General features: G+C 39.0%; 1 protein-coding gene across 5 annotated transcripts in view; it reads left to right on the forward strand.

Moving 5' to 3' along the window:
• The window catches only part of efcab11 (EF-hand calcium binding domain 11), a 77,704-nt gene that overhangs the window by 17,685 nt on the left and 39,256 nt on the right, over nucleotides 1-20,763 (forward strand). For all 5 annotated transcript variants that reach the window (XM_079633436.1, XM_079633437.1, XM_079633434.1 and 2 more), the window contains exons 2-5: nucleotides 302-397; nucleotides 2,205-2,253; nucleotides 9,314-9,415; nucleotides 16,234-16,324. In XM_079633436.1, the coding sequence (XP_079489562.1) occupies nucleotides 302-397; nucleotides 2,205-2,253; nucleotides 9,314-9,415; nucleotides 16,234-16,324 (338 nt within the window). The remainder of the gene's footprint in view (nucleotides 1-301; nucleotides 398-2,204; nucleotides 2,254-9,313; nucleotides 9,416-16,233; nucleotides 16,325-20,763) is intronic.

The raw sequence follows: 20,763 nt of genomic DNA on the forward strand, positions 1-20,763 counted from the left end.
TGAAAAAAATGAGTGCCTGCCGTTCAGTGCATCCCCCCCAAGTTCCAGGATCTGAAGAGTTGTGCTCATTTCTCATGCAAACTTTTACTGAACAGCAACCTCTAGTCAGATTTCTTTCTTCTGTGTTCAGTGTTAAACATTCTGTGAATATTCAATTTGGTCGCTCTCTACAGTCCACTGCCAGATCAAACTTCTGAAACATATGCTTAGTACTACCACTTTAGGGGTTATACGTACGTACTCCTTAATCAAGATTGCAGATCAACTCTGACTGTAATGTCTATGTTTATGTATTCTTTAGGTTTTCCATCAGTGTGATGTGGGTAAGAAAGGTTATTTGTCCAGAGAAGATCTTAAGATAGCAGTTGTCATGCTTTGTGGATACAAGCCATCAAAGGTAGGCCTACAGAAAATCAAAGTCACTTGAAATTATACATTACTGTCATATTAAAGGGATAGTTCATCCAAAAATGAAAATTCTGTCATCATTTATTGGTGGTAAAGTATTATTTTACTTTTCTAACTTTAGTTAGTGTGAAATGTTGCTGTTTGAGCATAAACAACATCTGCAAAGTTACAACACTCAAATTGTTCAAATTGACATCACCAACCCTAAAATGTAGATAAGCCCCGCCCCCGGGAACACACAGTCCATGTTGAGAAGAGGAAAGGTTGTTGTATAAGAGTACATTTGTGAGTCAGCTCAAACTTTAGCATCCATCTTTTCACATGTAATAGAAAGTCACTCTGTGTGCATCTCACAACAGTTCCTATACGAGCGATTTATAGATTACCATGACAGTATCCTAATTGAAGATAGTTAACTCCACATCAGCAACATAAATTCATCAACTAACCATTCAGAGACGTCCTGTTGCATTCTACATGTTGTCACTTCTTCTTGAGTCTCTCCATCTTTGTCTGACTCTGTTTTAACATTAAAGGCAGGACAGTTTCTGTCATTTTAGTGTGTCTGCGTGAGGTAATCGCAGCTGCTAACACACAGGAGCTCTTGAAACCCCGCCCCCTGCAGCAGCTCATTTGCATTTAAAGGGCCAAAAAGTGACAACTTTACCATGCTATATAAAAATATCTGTGGGGTATTTTGTGCTAAACCTTCTCACACACACACACACACTGCGGAAATCAGAGATGTATTTTACATCTTGTGTAAAGGGCATTTTACCACCCCCTTAAGTTGTTGTAAACCTGTATGAATTTCTTGCCTCTGCCGGAAACAAAAGAAGATATTTTGAAGAATGTAGGTAACCAAACAGTTGATGCACCCCATTGACTTCCAAAGTGTGGACAATAAAATACAATGGTCAAATACAATAAAAGTCAATGGGGCCCATCAACTGTTTGGCTACCCATATTTTTCAAAGTATCTTCTTTTGTGTTCAGCAGAAGAAAGAAATTCATACAGGTTCGGAACAACTTGAGGGTGAGTAAATTATGACATTTTTTTGGGGGGTGAACTATCCCTTTAACTAAAATAATATGTTTATATGGTGTACTTCTATATTTATAATATGCTCACAGCATATATGTATGCACTGCTTTACATATTCATGCTTACATTAATTGTATGACCTGAAACACCAACGTATTTCACATAACATATAGGCCTAGCTATGACTACCTTTTATATAACGTATGGATGCCATTGAATAATTAAATATGACGTAGTGGATGGAAGGGTAACGCAGACCCACTGGGATATTCTGAAACTCTATTTTGGGATATTGACTAGCAATATTCGATTCTTCAACAAATCATTCTTTTGATTTAGATCTTTTCAATTATTTGGTTAAACCGATTCAGACAAATGGCCTGAACAATGTACACATCAGAATCAAGAGTCAACAACTCATGTTGTTTAATGCAAAGAACATGAAAATATACTTTAACCTGTCAATCTCATTTTACTTGACAACGTCATGGTTAGATAATTGTTGCAAAACAATTTAACTGAGTAGATACATGATTACTTAAATAGTGGCAAATTGGTGTCAAGTATGTAGATGTATTTGACTGTTCATCATAACATAGTGTAATTTTTTTAACATTAATGGAATAAAAATTTGAATCTGACAGGGCTTGGATAATAAAAAATAAAAAAAGGAGTATTGCTTAATGTTTTGTTAGTTTAAAAAAAAAATTCTAATCATATTTTAACAGTCATTTTGTATGTTCTCTTGCAGTCAGAGACAAATATCTTGATGGAGAATGGCACTAATAAGGACTGTCCAGGTAAAGGCAAAATATAGTACCTGTCATATTGAATTAATGCATCACAGTTTTCTGTACAGTTGTAGACATGCCATCGCTGTGTATTTTAGTGTTTTGCAATCCACCTTCGGCAGACACTCAGCCCACATTGATGTGCACTCCAAAATGATATGCACAATTTCTCTCCTGATTTATTTTTCTACGTGGAAAACGAAATTTTATACCACTCAGGCAAAGTGAAAGGAAAAGGAGCTTGACGTAGATACTGTGTAATCTTTTTACACATTGCCAGTAATGAAATCCTGACAAACAGCGGTAAATAATGTTGCCGTGAAATGCATACAGGATTTCTACAGGCCCTTTTGACAGACAGAAACACTGAGGAAAATGGGGGTTTGGCAGGACAGCATTTTGAAGGAGACATTAAATGGTTGAAGACCTAGATTAGTAAGTAATTTGTTTCTTGTTTTATCCCACAAGCAAATTGCTTTTGTATGCTGCCCTGTGGGAAAGCATAAGATAATCTAGTTAAAGTGGCATGCTTTGTGTGATGAAATATTCCACCATTAAATCTTGCTCAGAGCAAATGGTGAATTAAATTGCCCCTCTTTTGAATTTCATGTGATTACTAAATTAGTGATGGTCGGGAGGAGAGGGTTGCTGGTGGTGATGTGGGAGGCTTGACTAGACTCAGTAGTGAAATGCTTTGGCAGGATCAGCGCACAGAAAAGAGGCCACTTAAGGCTTCAGTGCTACACGGCGTTCACAATACTACTGCCACTTGTTTAGCCTACTCAACCCCTTTTCTCTTTATCTTACTCTCTTTCTTCTTTTTTCACTTGCTAAATAAGCGAGAAATGGTGAAAAGGTCACACAGCTAGCTATCTCCTAATTGCTATTTCTCGTGCCTCTATTTTTATCATGAAAGCTTCAGAATGAAGATTTTGGTGATTCAGAAATGCCTCCACAATGGATAATTGAAAGATATTTAAATAACAGATGTTTATTTTATGACGTTTTTTTTTTGTTAGGGATATGATAAAAGATAGATTCAAACATGCATTATCTGCATGAGCGCCACAGTTTAATGTGCCAGAGCACATGTGGTAACCACTACTAGGCCATAGACCTTAGTCAGGGAGGGTAGACGCCAAAAACAAGGTGGTGAGGGATAGCCTTGTATGGCATGCACTGTATGTCATTTTCAAAACTCATAACTTTCAAAACTGTTTTATGGAGGTTTTGTCTGCGGAAAGTCTTAGTCCTAGTCTGTCTTTGAATAATAGTTTGTTGATTATCAGTTGTTTGCATTTGACTAGGGTCGCCACCTTCAGTGTGGCAAAATAAGGGACATCCATGTCACCGGCTGCATGCTACTTTAAAGGGTTAGTTCAACCAGAAATGATAATTCTGTCATTAATGACTCATCCTCGTGTCGTTCCAAACCTGTAAGAATTTCGCTCATCTTCGGAACACTAATGAAGTTCTTTTTTATGAAATATGAGAGCTGTCTGCCCCTTCATAGACAGCTATACAACTACCACTTTGACGCTTCAAAAAGTCCATAAAGAGATTGTAAAACTAATCCATAAGAATTTAGCGGTTTAGTCTAAATTTTCGAAAGAGACATGATTGCTTTAAATGATGAACAGATTGAATTCAGGCTTTTATTCACATATAAACATTGATCAGCGAACATAAACAGAAGCTCAACCGAACTTGCCTGACGCGTAAGAACAAACCTCACTGGTTCTTGCTTGTTAAATGAACATGGTTGAGCTTTCGTTTACCACAACTGATGTGTGAGTTGAAGAATGATTATATGTAAAAAAAAAGCCTAAATTCAATCTGTTCATCATATAAAGTGATCGTCTCTCAAAGTTTCAGTTGCGTAGCTGTCTATGGAGGGACAGAAAGCTCTGAGATTTAATCAAAAATATCTTAATTTGTGTTCCGAAGATGAACGAAGAGATTTACGGGTTTTAAACATCATGCGGATGAGTAATAAATTATAAATTTTCATTTTTGGGTGAACTATCCTTCTAAGTCAGACAGTCCACAGTGAGCAACTGAAAATGCCTATCGGCAAACTGTGAAGTTCGACTTGCATTCAACATTAGTTACTGGACAGACCCATTGATAACTTTTTCCCGTTCAGCCCTATACATACAGACGGTTGGTCTGGGAACGCCCCCGGGAACGCCCCGTCACGTGATGTGAATTTAACCCGTGGGGGAAAACATTGCCTTGGCGCTAATTGAAATACATGGGACAATCATGCCGAAGAGTTGCTGTGTCGTTTTCTGTACCGCCACATAAACAAACATATTATGAATTGAAGTTCTACATCCTTCCTAATAAACACACAATACCGGAAAGGAGGTCAATCGCTACGCAATGACGCGAGCCGTGAACATATGGAGTAGGCTAGTTCGAGGTCTATACTCAATACAAACTGCAGTCTGTGAGTTAGGGATAACTGTCAGCAGTCCCTTGGCAACTTTGCACTACTGATCACCGTTTTACAAAAGGATTAATAGTTTGGAGTGAATCATACGTACAAGTGACAAGGTTTTATGGAGTTATAGTATGCAACATATATGAAAGTTGATTGAGTTATAGGCTATAATAGGCTATAGATTCAACCAGATAACAAAATATGTTTGGAAACGACACCTCCGGCCATTTGGTTGGGTCATTGAGCCAGTTTTTAATTAAATAAGGGCAATCATAACCTATTGCAGTTAATTTTGCAATGTACCGTTGCCGGTCGGCAGGCGTCAATGACTCGCAATACGAGATTTTTTTCATTCAAATACACACGATGTTCACGGTGTTTTCCCCCCCGCCGACTCCACCCTCGTCACATGACCTTGAGACTCCGTCGCTATGGAAACAAAGAAGCTACAATCACATATAGCTGCATACATAACACACATAAATGCTTCTCTACTCATTGTGAAATTGATTTCTTTATATATTTGCTATTAGTATCCTCCACACTGCAAAATCCTAATGTGTTTACCGGTATTCAATGATGTGTGGGCCTTTGTAAAATACAGGACAAATCCCGTCCTGTATTGATTTGATACGGGACACATAATTTTACCTTTAAATACTGGACTATCCCGTATCCCGTAACACTCCCGACGGGTGGCAACTATGGGTGGGCGATATGAACAAAATCTTATTTCACAGTATGAGAAATTTTATTTTAGTATGGCGCATGTATAGAAATGTATTATCAACCATTTATCGGTTAACGGCCATAACATGAAAGTAATTATTAGATAATCAGTATTAACCAGACTTTTAATTATCTGTGCATCCCTACATAAAAGGCCAACATTTGCTGAGAATACTACAGAAAAACTCACAGCCATACGGTATATACTGAACTGCAGTCAGATTGTAAACACGAACTCGTTCCAGACTTTGTATGGCAAATATTTGATTATGATGGGCTTTGATTTGAAAAGCCCAGACAAATGCTCGACTAACCAAAATGGTGCATTAGATTAGATCGGAAGCTTTAGATTTAGTCTTTTAATCTCCAAAAAACTTCCTATGTTGTTTATGCAACATTCATTCAGCATCTATGTAATGTTTGTATTCTGGTTTCCAACCTGGTCTGGAATGACAGTCGGAAGTGATAAGGGAGGGAGCACATCAAATCAGAGATGTCCATGATTTTAAAGAGGAGCTCTGGGCGAGAACACTGTTGCACGTTTTCCTGTGTGTGTGTTGAGTCAGGCAGCGGCTTTTCTGGAGTCACCAGAAAAAAAGAGGAGAGCAGATGTGAGAGAGATGGGGAGGGTGGCGCGAAGAAAACCAATTGAAGAAAGAAGAGCGTACAAAGACCCCAAGGTAGTGAAGACGGTAGAGAAGCCGAAATTAAGAAAGGGGTGGGAAGGACGTACAGGCCACCCAGTTGACACTTCCTTGATTGATGGTCTCTCTATCACAGTGAATGGCAGTCAGCCCTGATCTGACTTCCAGCACCACTATCGTTTAAAGGCAGGAGGGAAACAGAGAGAAAGAGAGATGGGTTTTAAAGAGGTCTGCACAGCTTTGTCTTTTTTGATTTGTTGTCAAACATGTGGAGGAACCAAACCTACAGAAATGAAAAATAAATAAATAATTAGATAGATAAACAAAGAAATGTAATAATAGGAAAATAAATAAATGAATACATTACTTGAGACAATATAAATAATTTCAGGATTAATTAAATGTATCATTCATTTATTATTTTCTGTATTTATTTTTAGATATATTTTTTATTATTTTAACTGTTATTTATTCTTTCATTTATTTTTATTTTCAAAATGTATTTATGCGTTCATTTAATTTTATATTTATTTATTTTTACTTTTCCGCGTTCCAATTGAATGAGGGAGGCCGTCCTTGCGTATTTGTAGTGCATCATTGGTTGATTGCTCACGAAGAAACGTCAAATCTAACTAAGCAAGGATCAGGCAGATCGACTGGAAAGTTATTTTTACCTATTTGCATTGTCTAATTATTTTCTAGCTACCATGATTTTTAAGAAATTTAAACATTAGGCTATATCCAGCTACTTATGTGAACTTTCCTCTCAGCATCATCATCATCAAGCCCAAAACCATCAACAATATTGGCAGATTAGAAGTTGATGACACCCAGACACCTAGTGGATGGAAGGTCTGTTTTATTTTGTAATAAACAGAATTAACGGAACAATTCAGGGCCGCATTTCCCAAGAGCATCATGAGCCTCAGTAGTTCATAGAAACCTTTGGTGCAATTTAGGATAAACTTTAGGAAAAGTTTAGGATAAATTAAGCCGCTTTTCCACCGTTGGGAAGAACGGTTCTAAGAACGGTACTAAGAACAGTAAAGAACTGTTCCAGTTATGTTTCCAGTTGAGCCTGGAACTCACTTAACAGTCTGCCGCTGCATCAAGAAATGCAACTCAAATCTCTGTTACGCAAGGAGAAAGCTATACATCTGTTCAATGCAGAGATGCTGCCGAGTTCTCTGGGCCCGAGCTCATCTCACAGTGTCTAAAAGACAGTGAAATGTGTGCAGTGGTCAGATGACTTCATGTTTCAGCTTGTTTTTTGGAAAAACTGACATTGAGTTCTCAGTCCCAATGACCGAAGGGACCATCCAGACTTTCATCAGCGACAGGTGCAAAAGGAAACATCTGTCGTTAAATGGGGGTGCAACAGTGCAAACGGCATGTGAGACTTGTCTTGCATATGTGTGGAGGTACCATTGACATATACTGGGATTGTACAGAGACTACCATCAAGATGACATCTTTCCTGGGAAGCAATACAATGCCAGGCCTCATTCTGCATGTGCTACAACAACAGAGTGGTTTCTGGACACTCTACACCCTAGAAGGGATGTGCTTGACTACCTGCAGTCCAGATCTGTCTCTTATTGAAAATGTATGGCCCATCATGAAAAGGACGTGTATCTTGTGTCTTGTATCAGGCAAGATTGGGCAAAAATTTCATGTGCAAAACTGCAACAATTAGTATTTGTCCCAACTTTTTTGGAGTCTGTTGCAGTCTTCAAAATCAAAATATGTTTATATTTACAAAATAAGATTAAGTTGTCAAGTGAAAATATTGGATTTTTTTTGTACTTTTGCCAGTTAAATAAAGGTTAAAAGAGAATCAACAAAATCACAGATTCTTGATAGAACTGCCAGAATGTTGAATGTAGTGAAGCAATTTTAGATGCGCATATACAGCGATTTTCTTGCGAGTTTTGCGTCATCTGATCGGCCTTTACGGTGACCACAGATCATATGATAAACGATCTGAGCACCCTTATTTATTCCGTTATTTATTTTCCCATTATTACATTTATCTATTTATTTATGCAGGCTTGGTCCATGATGTGTGGCATACATGCTAAAGTTTTCTTTTCTTTTTTTAGATTGTGGATAATATAGAATAATATAATTGGAGGGCAAAATGTGTGTATAACTAATCCTTTATAATTTAATTCAAATATGTATTTTCATGGCTATGTGATGATAGCAGAAGCAAATGTCTGTTATGTGGTGTTTAAAATCTCTGAAGCCCAAAGTTGTCCTAATTCTATCAAAATTTGGCAGCACACATTAAAGTCGGCATGAAATAAAATTTCCCCCAGTCTGTTTTCTGCATGTTATTGATCTTATTGTAAATGATTCATTACCCTATATTTTTTTCTTTCGAATTTTACTTGGATGTGCGTCAAAATACAGAAGATGTCTTTTGCTATACTTCTGTTATATAGCAACTTTAAGAAAATGTGATTTTCTTAAGTAATTGTGACTTTTATTTTTTTTTTAAATTTTATGAAACATTGGTGTGTATCTTGTCCATCGCCATTTGTGCTACAGTTGTATGTCATACCTCAATTCATGCAGCTTGATGAGAGGTGTACTATTACTTTTCTAAGCAATCAGATGTATTATTTTATGGAAAAAATATCTAGGGACCAGAATATTATAGAAACTTGATGGTGAGACTTTTTTTTTTCTACATGGAACACCTTAGCAATCAAGCACCATATTTGTTTTCTTCAGAAAAAAAGTACACTTCTGCTTACGAACTTGCTTTTAGAAAGAAATCCTTTCTGTGTTCACGTAGTACTCTTTTATCACTTGTCCGTTAGGTGTGGGATTCTCAAAGGACGTATTACAGCTTATGTTTTGGCATGACTTAAAGTGCAGTGGAGCCGTCACGTCTGTCCTTGGATCTCTTAATTAATTTGAGCTTTTCCCAATAGAGGTTTATCCCCCAGTTTCTCAGGCATCACTGTCAGCGTGGCCCACCCAGATCCCCACGCCAAACTCCATCTGTATATTTGCTGTTTCGTGAGAATTCTATCTAGAACTCCCCGGCCTACCCTTTTCATCTCAATAACAGCACTCAGAGAAAAAATGACTACCCTGCAGGCAAGAGAGAAAGATATTACTCCTTTAAACACAGTGCTTTCAGATGACTGCCATGTAAAGGAAGAACCTGCACTTCAGACGAGAGCCTTGTAATAAACCCAGCATTCTTTCTCCTCCTCTTTTTCTCTCTCTCTGAAAGGGGTCCCACTGGAGCAGTTTGTGCCTCTCATGGGGAGGAAGATGTCATCAGAAGATCCATACGAGAAGACGAGGCAGATCTTCACTGCATTTGATGTACATTGTATGTTCCTCCACTCTTTGCATTCTGCATGTTTAACCCTCTGGTGCTCTCCGTGTGGCTGTCAAAAATGACCGTTTTTTTTTTTTTTTTAATGAAAGGAATGTGCTATATTTTAGTTTGATAATGTTCTTTTAATTTAATAATTTGTATTTTTAGCGGATTTTATGATACTACATTATATTTGCAGTAGTTAGGCTTTAATCCATTTATTCAAGTTTTGAGCATAGACCTGACAATTTAATTTCCAACTTACACTGTCGTAAATCTTGAATGCTTTGGAGCAAATACCTAAGTCTGCTCTCTTTTTAAAGACGACGTTAGGCAAATTATTGCTGAAGTGAAAAAAGTTTTAAAAAGAGAACTTAAAGTTACAGAATTGTATGTTTATTGTTATGAAAAATGCAAAAAAATTATATTTTCAATTTTGATATGAAATCAAATCATAAATCTAAACAAGTTGTGTTCCAAATTTGAGCTTGATATTTTAAAAAATTAGCTTTCAGAAAGATTTTGTTTGCCCGCAGTACCAAAAGAGTTCACTATATGAAATTAGTCTCCCATTCATTTCCAATTCTGTCATTTTTTACCACTGAGGAGCACAAGTGTGACTATTTTTTTCAGGAACATTGAACCTTTTCACATCATGTCCATGATTTTTTTACATAGCAAGTGCCAAGTTCCGTACCATTCCGATGAAGTAAAAAAATAATAAAAAATGTACAAATTTTCAGTCTAAAATGACAGAAGAGCAACAGGGGTCATGACATGGATTGTTCCATGAGGCAAATTAATTATTTTATCCAGTGTAGGCAGCATCACTGGTTTATTATTTTAAACTCACATCCAGTTTAGGCAAATGCCATGCCAGCCGATAAGCGACTGAATGATCACACATTTTTGGAGTCGTACCTTCAGGACCTTTCACACCGGACGCAAGCGAAACGAAAAAGCGAATAGTTCGCGTCAAAACCATGCACATCAGCCGCGACGCAAATTTGCGACGTTCAGAGTTTCAACATTCCAAAACTTTCGCGCCGACAGCTGAGAAAACATGGATACTTGGATCATAATTTTCTTTAAAAGAAAATTATTTTCTTTCTTTGAAAGAAGGTTTTGGGTGCACTCAATCTTAAACAACAGAGAGTCTGAAGGGGAGTAGCTATAATCTTGTCAGGAGCTAAAACTTTATCATGGCCGGACTTACTTTCGGATGTCTGTGGGACAATTTGAAGAGCTCCTTCAGACAGTGGCACCGCATCTGACGAGACAAACCACAAACTTCAGGGAACCAATCGGTCCGAAGCAGCGTCTGGCAGAGCTGTCCTCTTAAAATCATCAGGGGCTACGTTTACATACTTTGTTTATAACAAAGAAGATGTTTTAAGCTACGAAACTTGAAGAATGTTTAAATTGTACAAAGACCTCTTATATGTCACAAGATCAAGGTGAATTTGATTTCTCATGCCATGACCCCTTTAACACTTTTGACTTTATACATTTTACGTTATTGATACAAAATTAGACTGGGTGATATATCTTCCTGCAGACCTCATGATTTTTTATTTTGCGGAGATGTTAAAGAATAGAGAATCTAGATAAATGCTCAGCCCGGCATAAACAAATATGTTTTGGGATTGTCTTCTGTGTAAGTACAAGGCATATGCACATTAAATGTGTGATTTTAGCTGACAGTGCAACTAACAAAACAGTACACATATCACACAAGCGACAAGTGCTAGGATAGGTGGAATACACGACACAAACTAAGTTTAGGCCTCATTAGGCAGGGAAAACTAAAAGACATTATCAGAGGCCTAGAATGTCCACTGGCTGGTGGAGAGATGTAAACCTTCTTGATCTGATTGGTTACTACCTTTGTGACGGGTAACATCAGCAGTTTTTCCTACTAAAACTACCAACAGCGTAGATAAGACCACAAATGAAATTGGGGAAACTCCATGTGCAGTTCAGTATGACATATCACTTTTTTGACAAGCAGGACGTGGCAGAGTGCCTTAAGAACGGCGCGAGGCCGGTGGCGTGACTGATAATGACCAATGACCACCTATCCTAGCACCTGCATCGGTCTCGAGTTTCTAATGGAGGAGCTTCGGAAGCATAAAAAGAGGAGCGACGACAGTGAAGTACGAGAGAGGACCAGGCCTGGATTTTACCTTGTGTTTTGTTTATGTGTGTGCAGCAGTCGTGAGTGAGGGTCTGCCACTTTGGTTTTGTGTTTGTTTATTTACTAAAGTTATTGAACGTTTGCCAGTTCCCGCCTCCTTCCCTTATCAACAAAACATAACATAAATTCCAGGCCTGGTCCTCTCTCATCTCTCGGAGTGTCACTGTCGTCACTCCTCCTTTTATGCTTCGGAAGCTCTTCTGTGAGAAAATCACGCCACTCGTCCTGCTTGCCACAACGATTACTGTCCAAGTTCGTTGTGCAAGAAAATAGACTTGGTGGATTACGGCCTGTTTAGTTATGTAGCTCAACTCGTAGATCATCTTTTGATTCCAAGAAAACATACATATTGGCTAGAAGTGTACCTTGAGTCATTTTGAATAAGTGTTTGCTAAATGCTTAATTGTAATGGTGTATATAGTGCAATTGTAGTGAACAGAATACGTTTTGAAGGAGGTGTAATGTATGTAGTGCGATGTGCATTTGGTGTTGGGCAGAAAGAATTACATTAGTATTTTTTAAATATTATTTTGTAAACAATGGCTGATGCCTGTGCCATCTGGTAAATTTGGTCCTGAATATATAATATATAGTTAGCCTATAATGATGGTTAAACTAATCCTAATAACTGTGTTTATGACAGCATTTTAACACACCCGTTCTTTTCATATTATCGCAGTAGAGGGCGCCATGTGTCCTTTTCTTTGGTCCACTGTTACTACAGTATCATGCAATGCAGTGGCGTGCAGACCTCCGCTGGGGCAGGGACTAAAGTGCATTCCCCGGAAGTTAGGGAGGGTGGGAAAGTCTCGGTTGCTCCATACTGGTAGAACAAAGCCAGGCACATGTGCATATTCTTAACTGAAAACTGATTTTTAAATAGTTAATGCCTTACAAGCTAGAAAGCCAAATACAAAGATTCCCTCATCGTTAGCTGTAGTAATTTTCTGCCCTAAATTAAGTCATTCTGTGAAGCGTCTGAACCAACATTTGAGTCTTCAAGGTTGGGTAGAAAACACAGTAAAATGGGCCTTGCCCATTCATCCTCTTGATTGTTTCGGCCTCCCTGGAACTGTTTGTAGGATATTCCAAAGGGAGGCAAATGTATAATTAACTAATTAATTTTGTAACAGAAATTATTTCACAAAGTTAGGAGTGACCACAGGAGGAGGATATCTGCTGACCTTGATTGAATCTGCTCAGAATGGCTGAGGGATCTTATTTCATTAACCCTGCTGACCTGCCATTAAAGAGGAAAACCGGTGTGTTTGAGCAGAATATTTATTCATGTGAAAACGCCTCTTCAGCAGACTTACGATGGACCTATTTTTGCCTGAAGCTCTCTCTCTCTCGTTCGCTTTCTGTTTATCTCTCTTGTATCTCATTTGATTTCTCAGTCGTCTTTGAAATATCCCTGACTTCCTGTGAGCCACCCGATCAGGCTATAGAGCATTTTTACATCCTCCCAGACCTAAAATAGTCTGCAGCAATAAGTACTAGGCATTAAAAAAATTACAGTTGGCTTTTAATTAGAATTGTGAATGTTAATGAACCATCAAATTCATTTTGAGGACCAAATTGCTGTGAGCGAGTTCATTCAACCCTTGTACGAATTCAGAGCAACCTGAAAATTAGCTAATTTTAGAAGATTGGAATTCTGATTCTAACTTATTCTTAACCAACCCAACTTATTGTGATTCTGGTCTTAACTGTGTATATCAGCACTGACAAATGATAGTGCAATGAAATGCACTCTGTATCAGATTGGGATCTTTTTAAAAATCCAATTGGCTTCTCTTTGAACAGTTGTGAATGAACATGTGCAGCTGGAGACCTGAAGGACAACTGTCAGGCAGGTGTTCTCCAGCAGAGCTTACATGCTAGCAAAGTGTCTTAATAATTTCAGCAGTTCCCAGATTGATTGTCTTTGTTCCTCTGCCAGCTAAGCTTAAACCCTTTGTCCTGGCTTTCTCTGCCTGATGTTCCTGTCAGCCTGCCAACAGAGGCAAGTCCTCTCCTAACTGCGGCTGAACAGTTTGCTCTGGATGAGATGTTTGACTGTTTCATCTGCGCCGTCACCCCCATCCTCATCTTCAATGGGGATGCGTTGGAAGCTAAAGCGCGCTGAAGTGCGTCGCTCCCATTCAGAGCTGAAGTGGCAGCCTGCCCGGTGATAGAGCATGCTCGGTGCAGTTGGAAACTCTCCCGTTCTCACCCGGTGTGAAAGTGAGCCATGCTCCCTGCCGATTGCTGCTCACGCTTTGTCGTCAAAACATTTGATTTCTTCTGCATTCAGCAAATATTATACACCTTTTCAACACTTCAAATCTATTTACAGACGAGATGTGTAATTTTCGAGTTTTGAACAGGTTCTGTGGCTTCCGCAGGTGTGTGACTCGTCCCCATTGTCGTGGCTGTGGAGGGCAGTGTTTGGTTACGGTCGGTGAGCTGGTGTTGCTTGGTCTGGCGTGTTGACATGCATGTCACAGTGCTCACCCCCGCCGCTGTGCCTCTCATCAATTCAGCAGACACGCTAAACAGATTCCACTCTCAGCTCTGACTTTGGATGTGAGCGCTCTAAACTTCCTCAGGGGAGCCATTTCCTGCAAATCAAAGTCCTGCGTGCCAGTCGCCAAGAAGAAGGCAAAACAAGCTGTTCCTCTGAGCTTTCTGAAAGAGGCTCCTTTAGACACTCTGAGGTCTCAGCTGGTCTTACTCCTTGCTTTCACAATCTCAGTCATAAAGCTCCAAGTTGACTTTAAAGGGTCAGAGAACCCCAAAACACATTTTTTTGGTGTTAACAGATAGTCAAACCAAAATTTATTCCGACACCTTCTACATTTCTCACATTTATTTATTTTCTCACAGGTTATTTGCTATGGTTGAGTTTCTATATAGAAAATGGTAATAAATCATGACAAAAACAAATCATGACAGAGTTATCAAATCAGTTTATATTTCACTGGTTTTGGCCATCTTTCTGTTAGACTGTCTCACAAATGAATTAGGTTGAATAGCTGTGAGCTTTCAGCTGTTAAATTTAAGTACACAATTAGATAATACCAATTTAGGTCAACCAATTACCAAGCAATGCTTCATTTTGTTCAGTCTGTGATGTAAAAAAGTCGCATTAGCAATTAAAGAAAAAAATTGTATACATTTTACTGGTAGTCTACTGTATGAAGACTTTTTTGGGTATAATATGTCACAGTTTACTTTATTTTGCTATCCTCACTTACATAAATAAACTATAGTGTCCTGCACCCACTAGTAAAAAACAAACAAAAAAACATTATATCTGGTGTCTGAAGAGTTTTTGGTTTGACTGTGTTCAGGTTGCACTTCAATGAAAACAACAATAGCTCTCATTATTTTTCTTAATAAGGGAAAAGTAGTTATTTTTTCTTTCTTTTTTTTCTTTCTTTTTTTTGCTATTTCGTCCTTCTGATTCTGGTAAAAAGCTGAACCAAGGTTACAAAAAATTAGTGATTGGCTGCCTTGGCTGGAAAGTGCGCTTTTATGTCATCAGTTTCTCCATATTATTCATGAAAATAGACTCATTTTATCCAATCACTGTGCTGTATTAACAGCTGAGAAGTCCGGCTTAGCGCTGTAACATAAAGGTGTTGTTTGCATTTCAACACCTTTATGTTACTGGAGTTTGACTATATCAACACACAGAAAATGACTTTAACAATGTTTAATTTATAACAACATGCATGAGAAAAATATATTTTTATGGATATATTTCACATACTCTCCTGCTCCAAACATGTACACATGTACACATGAGCAGCACCGTGTATGTACACATATTTCATCATGTCTTCAAATGAAATATATATGTGAAAATACAGACACTGACACAGCGGTACATCCGATCATGAACACGATGACATGATGGATTAGTCTGATACACTGAAGACAATTATGTAGACCAAAATTTCAAAGAAGAATGGGCAAAAAAAGACTTTATTCCCCCAACTCTGTTTTTTGTTGCTTTTTTCCTCTGCTCATATTTGAATAATTACACTCCCACTTTTCCACAGCTTTACACGCCCATTTTTTGAGTTTTTTTTCAAAGCTAAGGTGTAAACAACCTGGCTAAAACAAGAGGGTTTCATGACACTTTAAAGCTCAGGTATACTTTATTTTCCACGTTCTGCTCCGTATTGCACACAGCAAGTCTTTCAAAGAATACTCATTTGACCAAGAGCGCGGGCGCGTTTTAATGAACCATTTTCAAGCACACATATCACTCGCATACTGTATGCACTGTTGTCTGCACACAAGCCCACATGGACACAAAAACGGGTCTGCACGTGGCCAGTGTGCGCAAATATCAGTGGATTTACTGATCTTGAAAATTTCATCAGGCAGACAGTCTGTGGAGCCAGAGCAGAATGCGGACAAGGGAAGTATACTTTCAGCTTTAGCCAGCAACCTTTTATGGGGTGGAATGAGCAGAGAAAGCTGGTGTGCTCGTGCTAAGGTGTGCTTCTCTCATTTTCTTTGCCTGATCTCATGCGAATGTGGCATTCTAATAACACACCCGGCCCGGCAGTAAAGGACGTTTTGGTGTTTTAAAGTTTTAGTCTTATTAACTCTTGCTCTTGGTTTGTACTGTTTCCAGGTCGTGGCTTCTTAAAGATGGATGACTTCAAAAGTGCCTTCAAGCGAGTTGCCCCTCGTCTGCCGGAGAGAACTGTGCTGGAGGCTTTCCGGTAAGAGTTTGGGCCCCCGGCCTCTCTGTAAATGCATGTGTCAGTGGGTTATCTGATCTTCCTCTCAATCTCTCATCTTTCCATCATCCTGCTCTTTCCAAAGTAGATTACAAAGGCAGCTGGATGTAATTACGCTTCGAATGTGTTGAGTCAGAAAGTGATTTTTGTGCCCATCGCTCAGAGCAGGCCTCCCACCTCAACCTCGGCAACAAGCTCTGCGTTTGGCCGGCACTTTGTTACTCGAACTCCTCCAGTGTGAGTGAAAGTGTTTGATACAGTCCCATGTGAGAGTAGAACAGGTCTGGAGATTTTGGAGGCTTGCTGTGTTGAGATCTGGCTGCTCATTAGGGTGAGAACAGTGCCACGCTCCCTGTGGAGTTTCTCAGCCCCTTTCCACCTCCATTCAGGCCCCATGGCTGCTCCTCGTGTCTCTGTACATCTCATCCTCTCCGTCTCGCTCAAAAACGCTCTGAACAGGTGGGATTCCGAGCCTTCGTGTGCTGTGCGTTCACACTCATTTCAAACAGTTATCACTAGACCCAGAGCTATCGCCAGATCCCAAAGCCAATATGACATTCGACAATCTCCCACTAAGATCTCCGCATTACTTTCGTACTATGATGTATCTAGAGGTTTCAGCTTGTCCCTGCGTTTGCAGTTATAGTGACACATTATTATCAGCCCTCAGCTGAGTCTCTCTTCTCGGTTTCTTATCCTTTTGAAGAGGTGATGTGGATACCGTATGCAGTTCTGGGACAGGGGGCAATTAATCTCTTTCATCCTGTGTTTGAGGGCTCAAAAAGAGATGCGACACGTGTCTCCTCGAGCGCATTTGTGCGCATTTGTTTGTTTTTTTTGGACAGATTTAGTTCATTGTTTGATGTGACTCATCCTCTGCGGTTGCCCACTGCTGCAATTGCAGCTATTGCAGGCCAGTTGTCCTGCAAGGCCGGTTAAAATATACGAACACCCTCTCACACTGCAGAAACCCTGATCACTGACAGTGTAGATGCTGTGTCCTTCTGACCTTAAGCTCAGCTGACATACTAGGAGCTGATAACCTCAGAACCTCAGTGAGTCATTGTGTTGCTATATGATTGCAATGACATGCCAACACAGCATTGGCAGAGTGACTTATGAGTTCAGGAGGCACTGTGGCATTTGTTTTTAATTAAATGTCGCAGTCGTGTCAGAACCGAAGCGCTAAGGGCTTATGCCACAAGAAAGCATGTACCATGACTTTAGACACTTCAGAATTTGTATCCAATGACTTCTCAGTCGGCATTAGGGCTGTAGCTAATGATTCGTTTGATAATCAACTAATATAATAATCTGATATTAATCGGCTATTCGATTAATCACATCTTCATTTGAACAATCTCAATATTCTTAAAATCCCAAGATCGATCCATTACTACTCTATATTCACTTATTACCCTATTCTGACTAACTTAAACATCTTGTATTGGCAACACTTAAAAAACACGTTGTAAATAGAAACCTTTGACGCTCTTCACTTAGTGTTTACAGATACACACAGAAGTGTTTGATCATGACGTCACATCGTGTTTTTATAGCATTAAGTAAATAACTAAAACCATGCTACCGTAATTGGAAAAATGAATTAACACTTGAACACGCCTGTGTGATAAGAACTACCTAAAATGACAGAAACGATCTTTTGAAAAAAAATTATCTGAAGTAGAATCAGATTTTTTTGTATGGATCGCGTCCCATTCTATTACCGTACATGCAGAGGGTGGGATTTATGACCTACACTGCAGCAAGCCACCAGGAGGAGATCGGAATACTTCGAATTTGAGTCGGTTCCCCACAACTGTATAAATTCTAAAGATTTGGATTACAGCACACAACTAAAATTGATTGCTTTTGTGAATTTATGTTGTGTTTTTGGTGTATTTTATGGTTCTATTTCAGTCACAGCATAGGACTATACTGAAAAAACACCTTTTTGTGTCCCACAGCGTAAAAAATAAACATTACATGATAAATAATGGTTAAACGATGACAGAAACGCAATTAATTTTAAGGTTTTAACGTGTTAATAATTTACATTTTAATGCTGTCAATAGGTTAATACGTATGTTTCGGTGTCTATTGAAACTCAAGTAAAAGTACAAAAATACATATGAATACTCATGAGATCACATTGTATTATTTTTTTATTATCTTTTTAGTTTTCATTTTATTTTTAGTTTAGGGTTTAGTCATTTTGTTATGTGCTTTTGTCATTTGTATTCACAATAAAATATTTATTGCACAATGATACGTACAATCGTATATTCGATTGTACGATGCTACAATAATCATCGTTTCCATTAACGATGATTATTGTAAATAGTTTTAGTTAACATTAATAAGGTCAATACAACTGTTTAACAACAAAAACAGGAAAATTCAGTCAGTTAATGCCGACTACTCATTTTAGCTCCGTTTGGGTAAGCCAATTGCTGGTGATTCCCTTCCACTCTCTCAGGTGTTGACCTACACCAGTTGATCCGTATCTCCCGCCATGTAAAGCCATGTAGATGTTTGACTTGAGCAAGAGTAGAGAAGCACCTGGAACAAACAGGAACACTCAGAGCACTCCGTGTGTGTGTGTGTATTTGTGTCTTTGCGTGTCAGTGTGTGTGCGCTCCGGTCCCCAGCTAGCGCACGTTCAAAGTCATAACCTTCACGCCGCTGTGCCATCTTGTTTTCCTCTCTCCACCTCCTCCGGTTCTCCTCCGCCCCGTCATCCTGCCACTGCTGACAGAGTGTGGCAGCAAACGGACCAAATGGAAAAAAATGGAATTCCAAGGAAGAAGTGAAGGAAGAGAGAGAGAATGAGAGAGAGAGAGAGAGAGCGCGAGAGAGAAAGAGAGAGCTCACCTTGCACTGTGTTTGGAGTTTATCTGCACACCCAGGGCTGTGTTTAGAAAAGATTATCACAACAAAGTGATAAGCGGGATTGTCCGCCTTTGGTGTCTCTTTCAAAAGAGTGCACGGGGTGCCCAGTGCATGTGCCCGCAATGTGTGTGTGCGTGTTGTCAGGTTTGCTCTTCTTTTATACCTTGAGATGAACTGAAGCCTCTGTTTTCAATCTGTTTGTGTTGCGACCCCTTTGTGAAGAAAAGAGCAACACCCTTTTCCTGTCCTTTTTGGCATAATTATAGCAGAACAATGGAGCGCCCTGCAGGCTTCACACTATTAGCAGACGTGCTGTTGCCTCTTTATGTGCTAGAGATTGATGGACACGTGCTGCCTCTCTGAATGAATGTTAACACCGCCATTTCTCCCCGCTGCTTGTTGCCATGGTGACGTGGTACGCAGAGCTGGTGCCATCACACCTTGAGCGCTGCCTGCAGTTGTTTTTCTTTTTTCCCTCCCTTCTTCCGCTACTCTCTGCTTTTCTCTTTTGTTGTCGCCGTTTCCAGAGCAACTATCTGCCATCACCTTTCCATAAATACCTGCTGCACACACATTCTTACAGTTCTTGAGTTACAAGAATGCAGCGTTTTTTCCCTCTTATTCACTTTATCCTCCTCCCCCTCCACATCGCTCTCGTTCTCTCACTCGCTAAAGAATCTCAGGTTTCTTATTGTTCTCCTCTCTGACATCCCAGCTTTACAGAATTGTCCTTACTAATAAGTCCAAAGTAAAAGCCCATTTTGCACCATACATCCTTTCATTCTCTTTTAGTGGAGCTTTTTATGTGCATTTCTCGACTGAATTATACTACATCCATTAAACTTGATCACTTTGCATGCACAGTATCTTCCTCTTTCTTTGACTATACAGGACAAACTGAAGTCAGAGAATTGCGCTCTTGGAGCAGTCAGGTGATAAATGTTATGTTGGTTGCTAAAACAGAAATCTTTTGGTTAATTCGCCTCCAGTCAGGAATCTGAACCAGCAAGCTTCTTGCACACATGTTTGAGGATTTGCCACTGTCTCAGAACCAGCTTGTAATTTATTTAAAGAATTGTTATTGGTTGCTCTATGTTTTTGATTAAAAAAATAATAAAAAAATTGTCATTTGTTAATTAATCAGACACAGTCACATTGTTGAAAATCACTATTTTTACACAGCCCTACTGTATCAAAACAATAGCCTAATGGTGACATTTTATTACAAATGTTTTTGAAACTTATAAAAGTTTTACTTTGAAATTGAGTTAAACAAAGAGAAAAGCCTGTAGAATAATAAAACCACTTGCCCTTATCAATGAAAAATGTAATTGCATCTCTCTCTCTCAATTGCAGAGATGAGTGGCGGTTTACTCGTACTCTCCAAAAACCTTGTGTTCTCTGCTTCTGTCTTCAGAGCCTCCCTAATCTGAAATGGAGGCTAATGAAAAAGTGAATTAATTAGCATTCTTAAATTAAACTTCTCTAGGAGTTTCGTCCTATTAACCATTGAGTGCTTTTTACGTGCC

Source organism: Phoxinus phoxinus (assembly GCF_949152265.1).
Source record: "Phoxinus phoxinus genome assembly, chromosome: 13".
Lineage (NCBI taxonomy): Eukaryota > Metazoa > Chordata > Actinopteri > Cypriniformes > Leuciscidae > Phoxinus > Phoxinus phoxinus.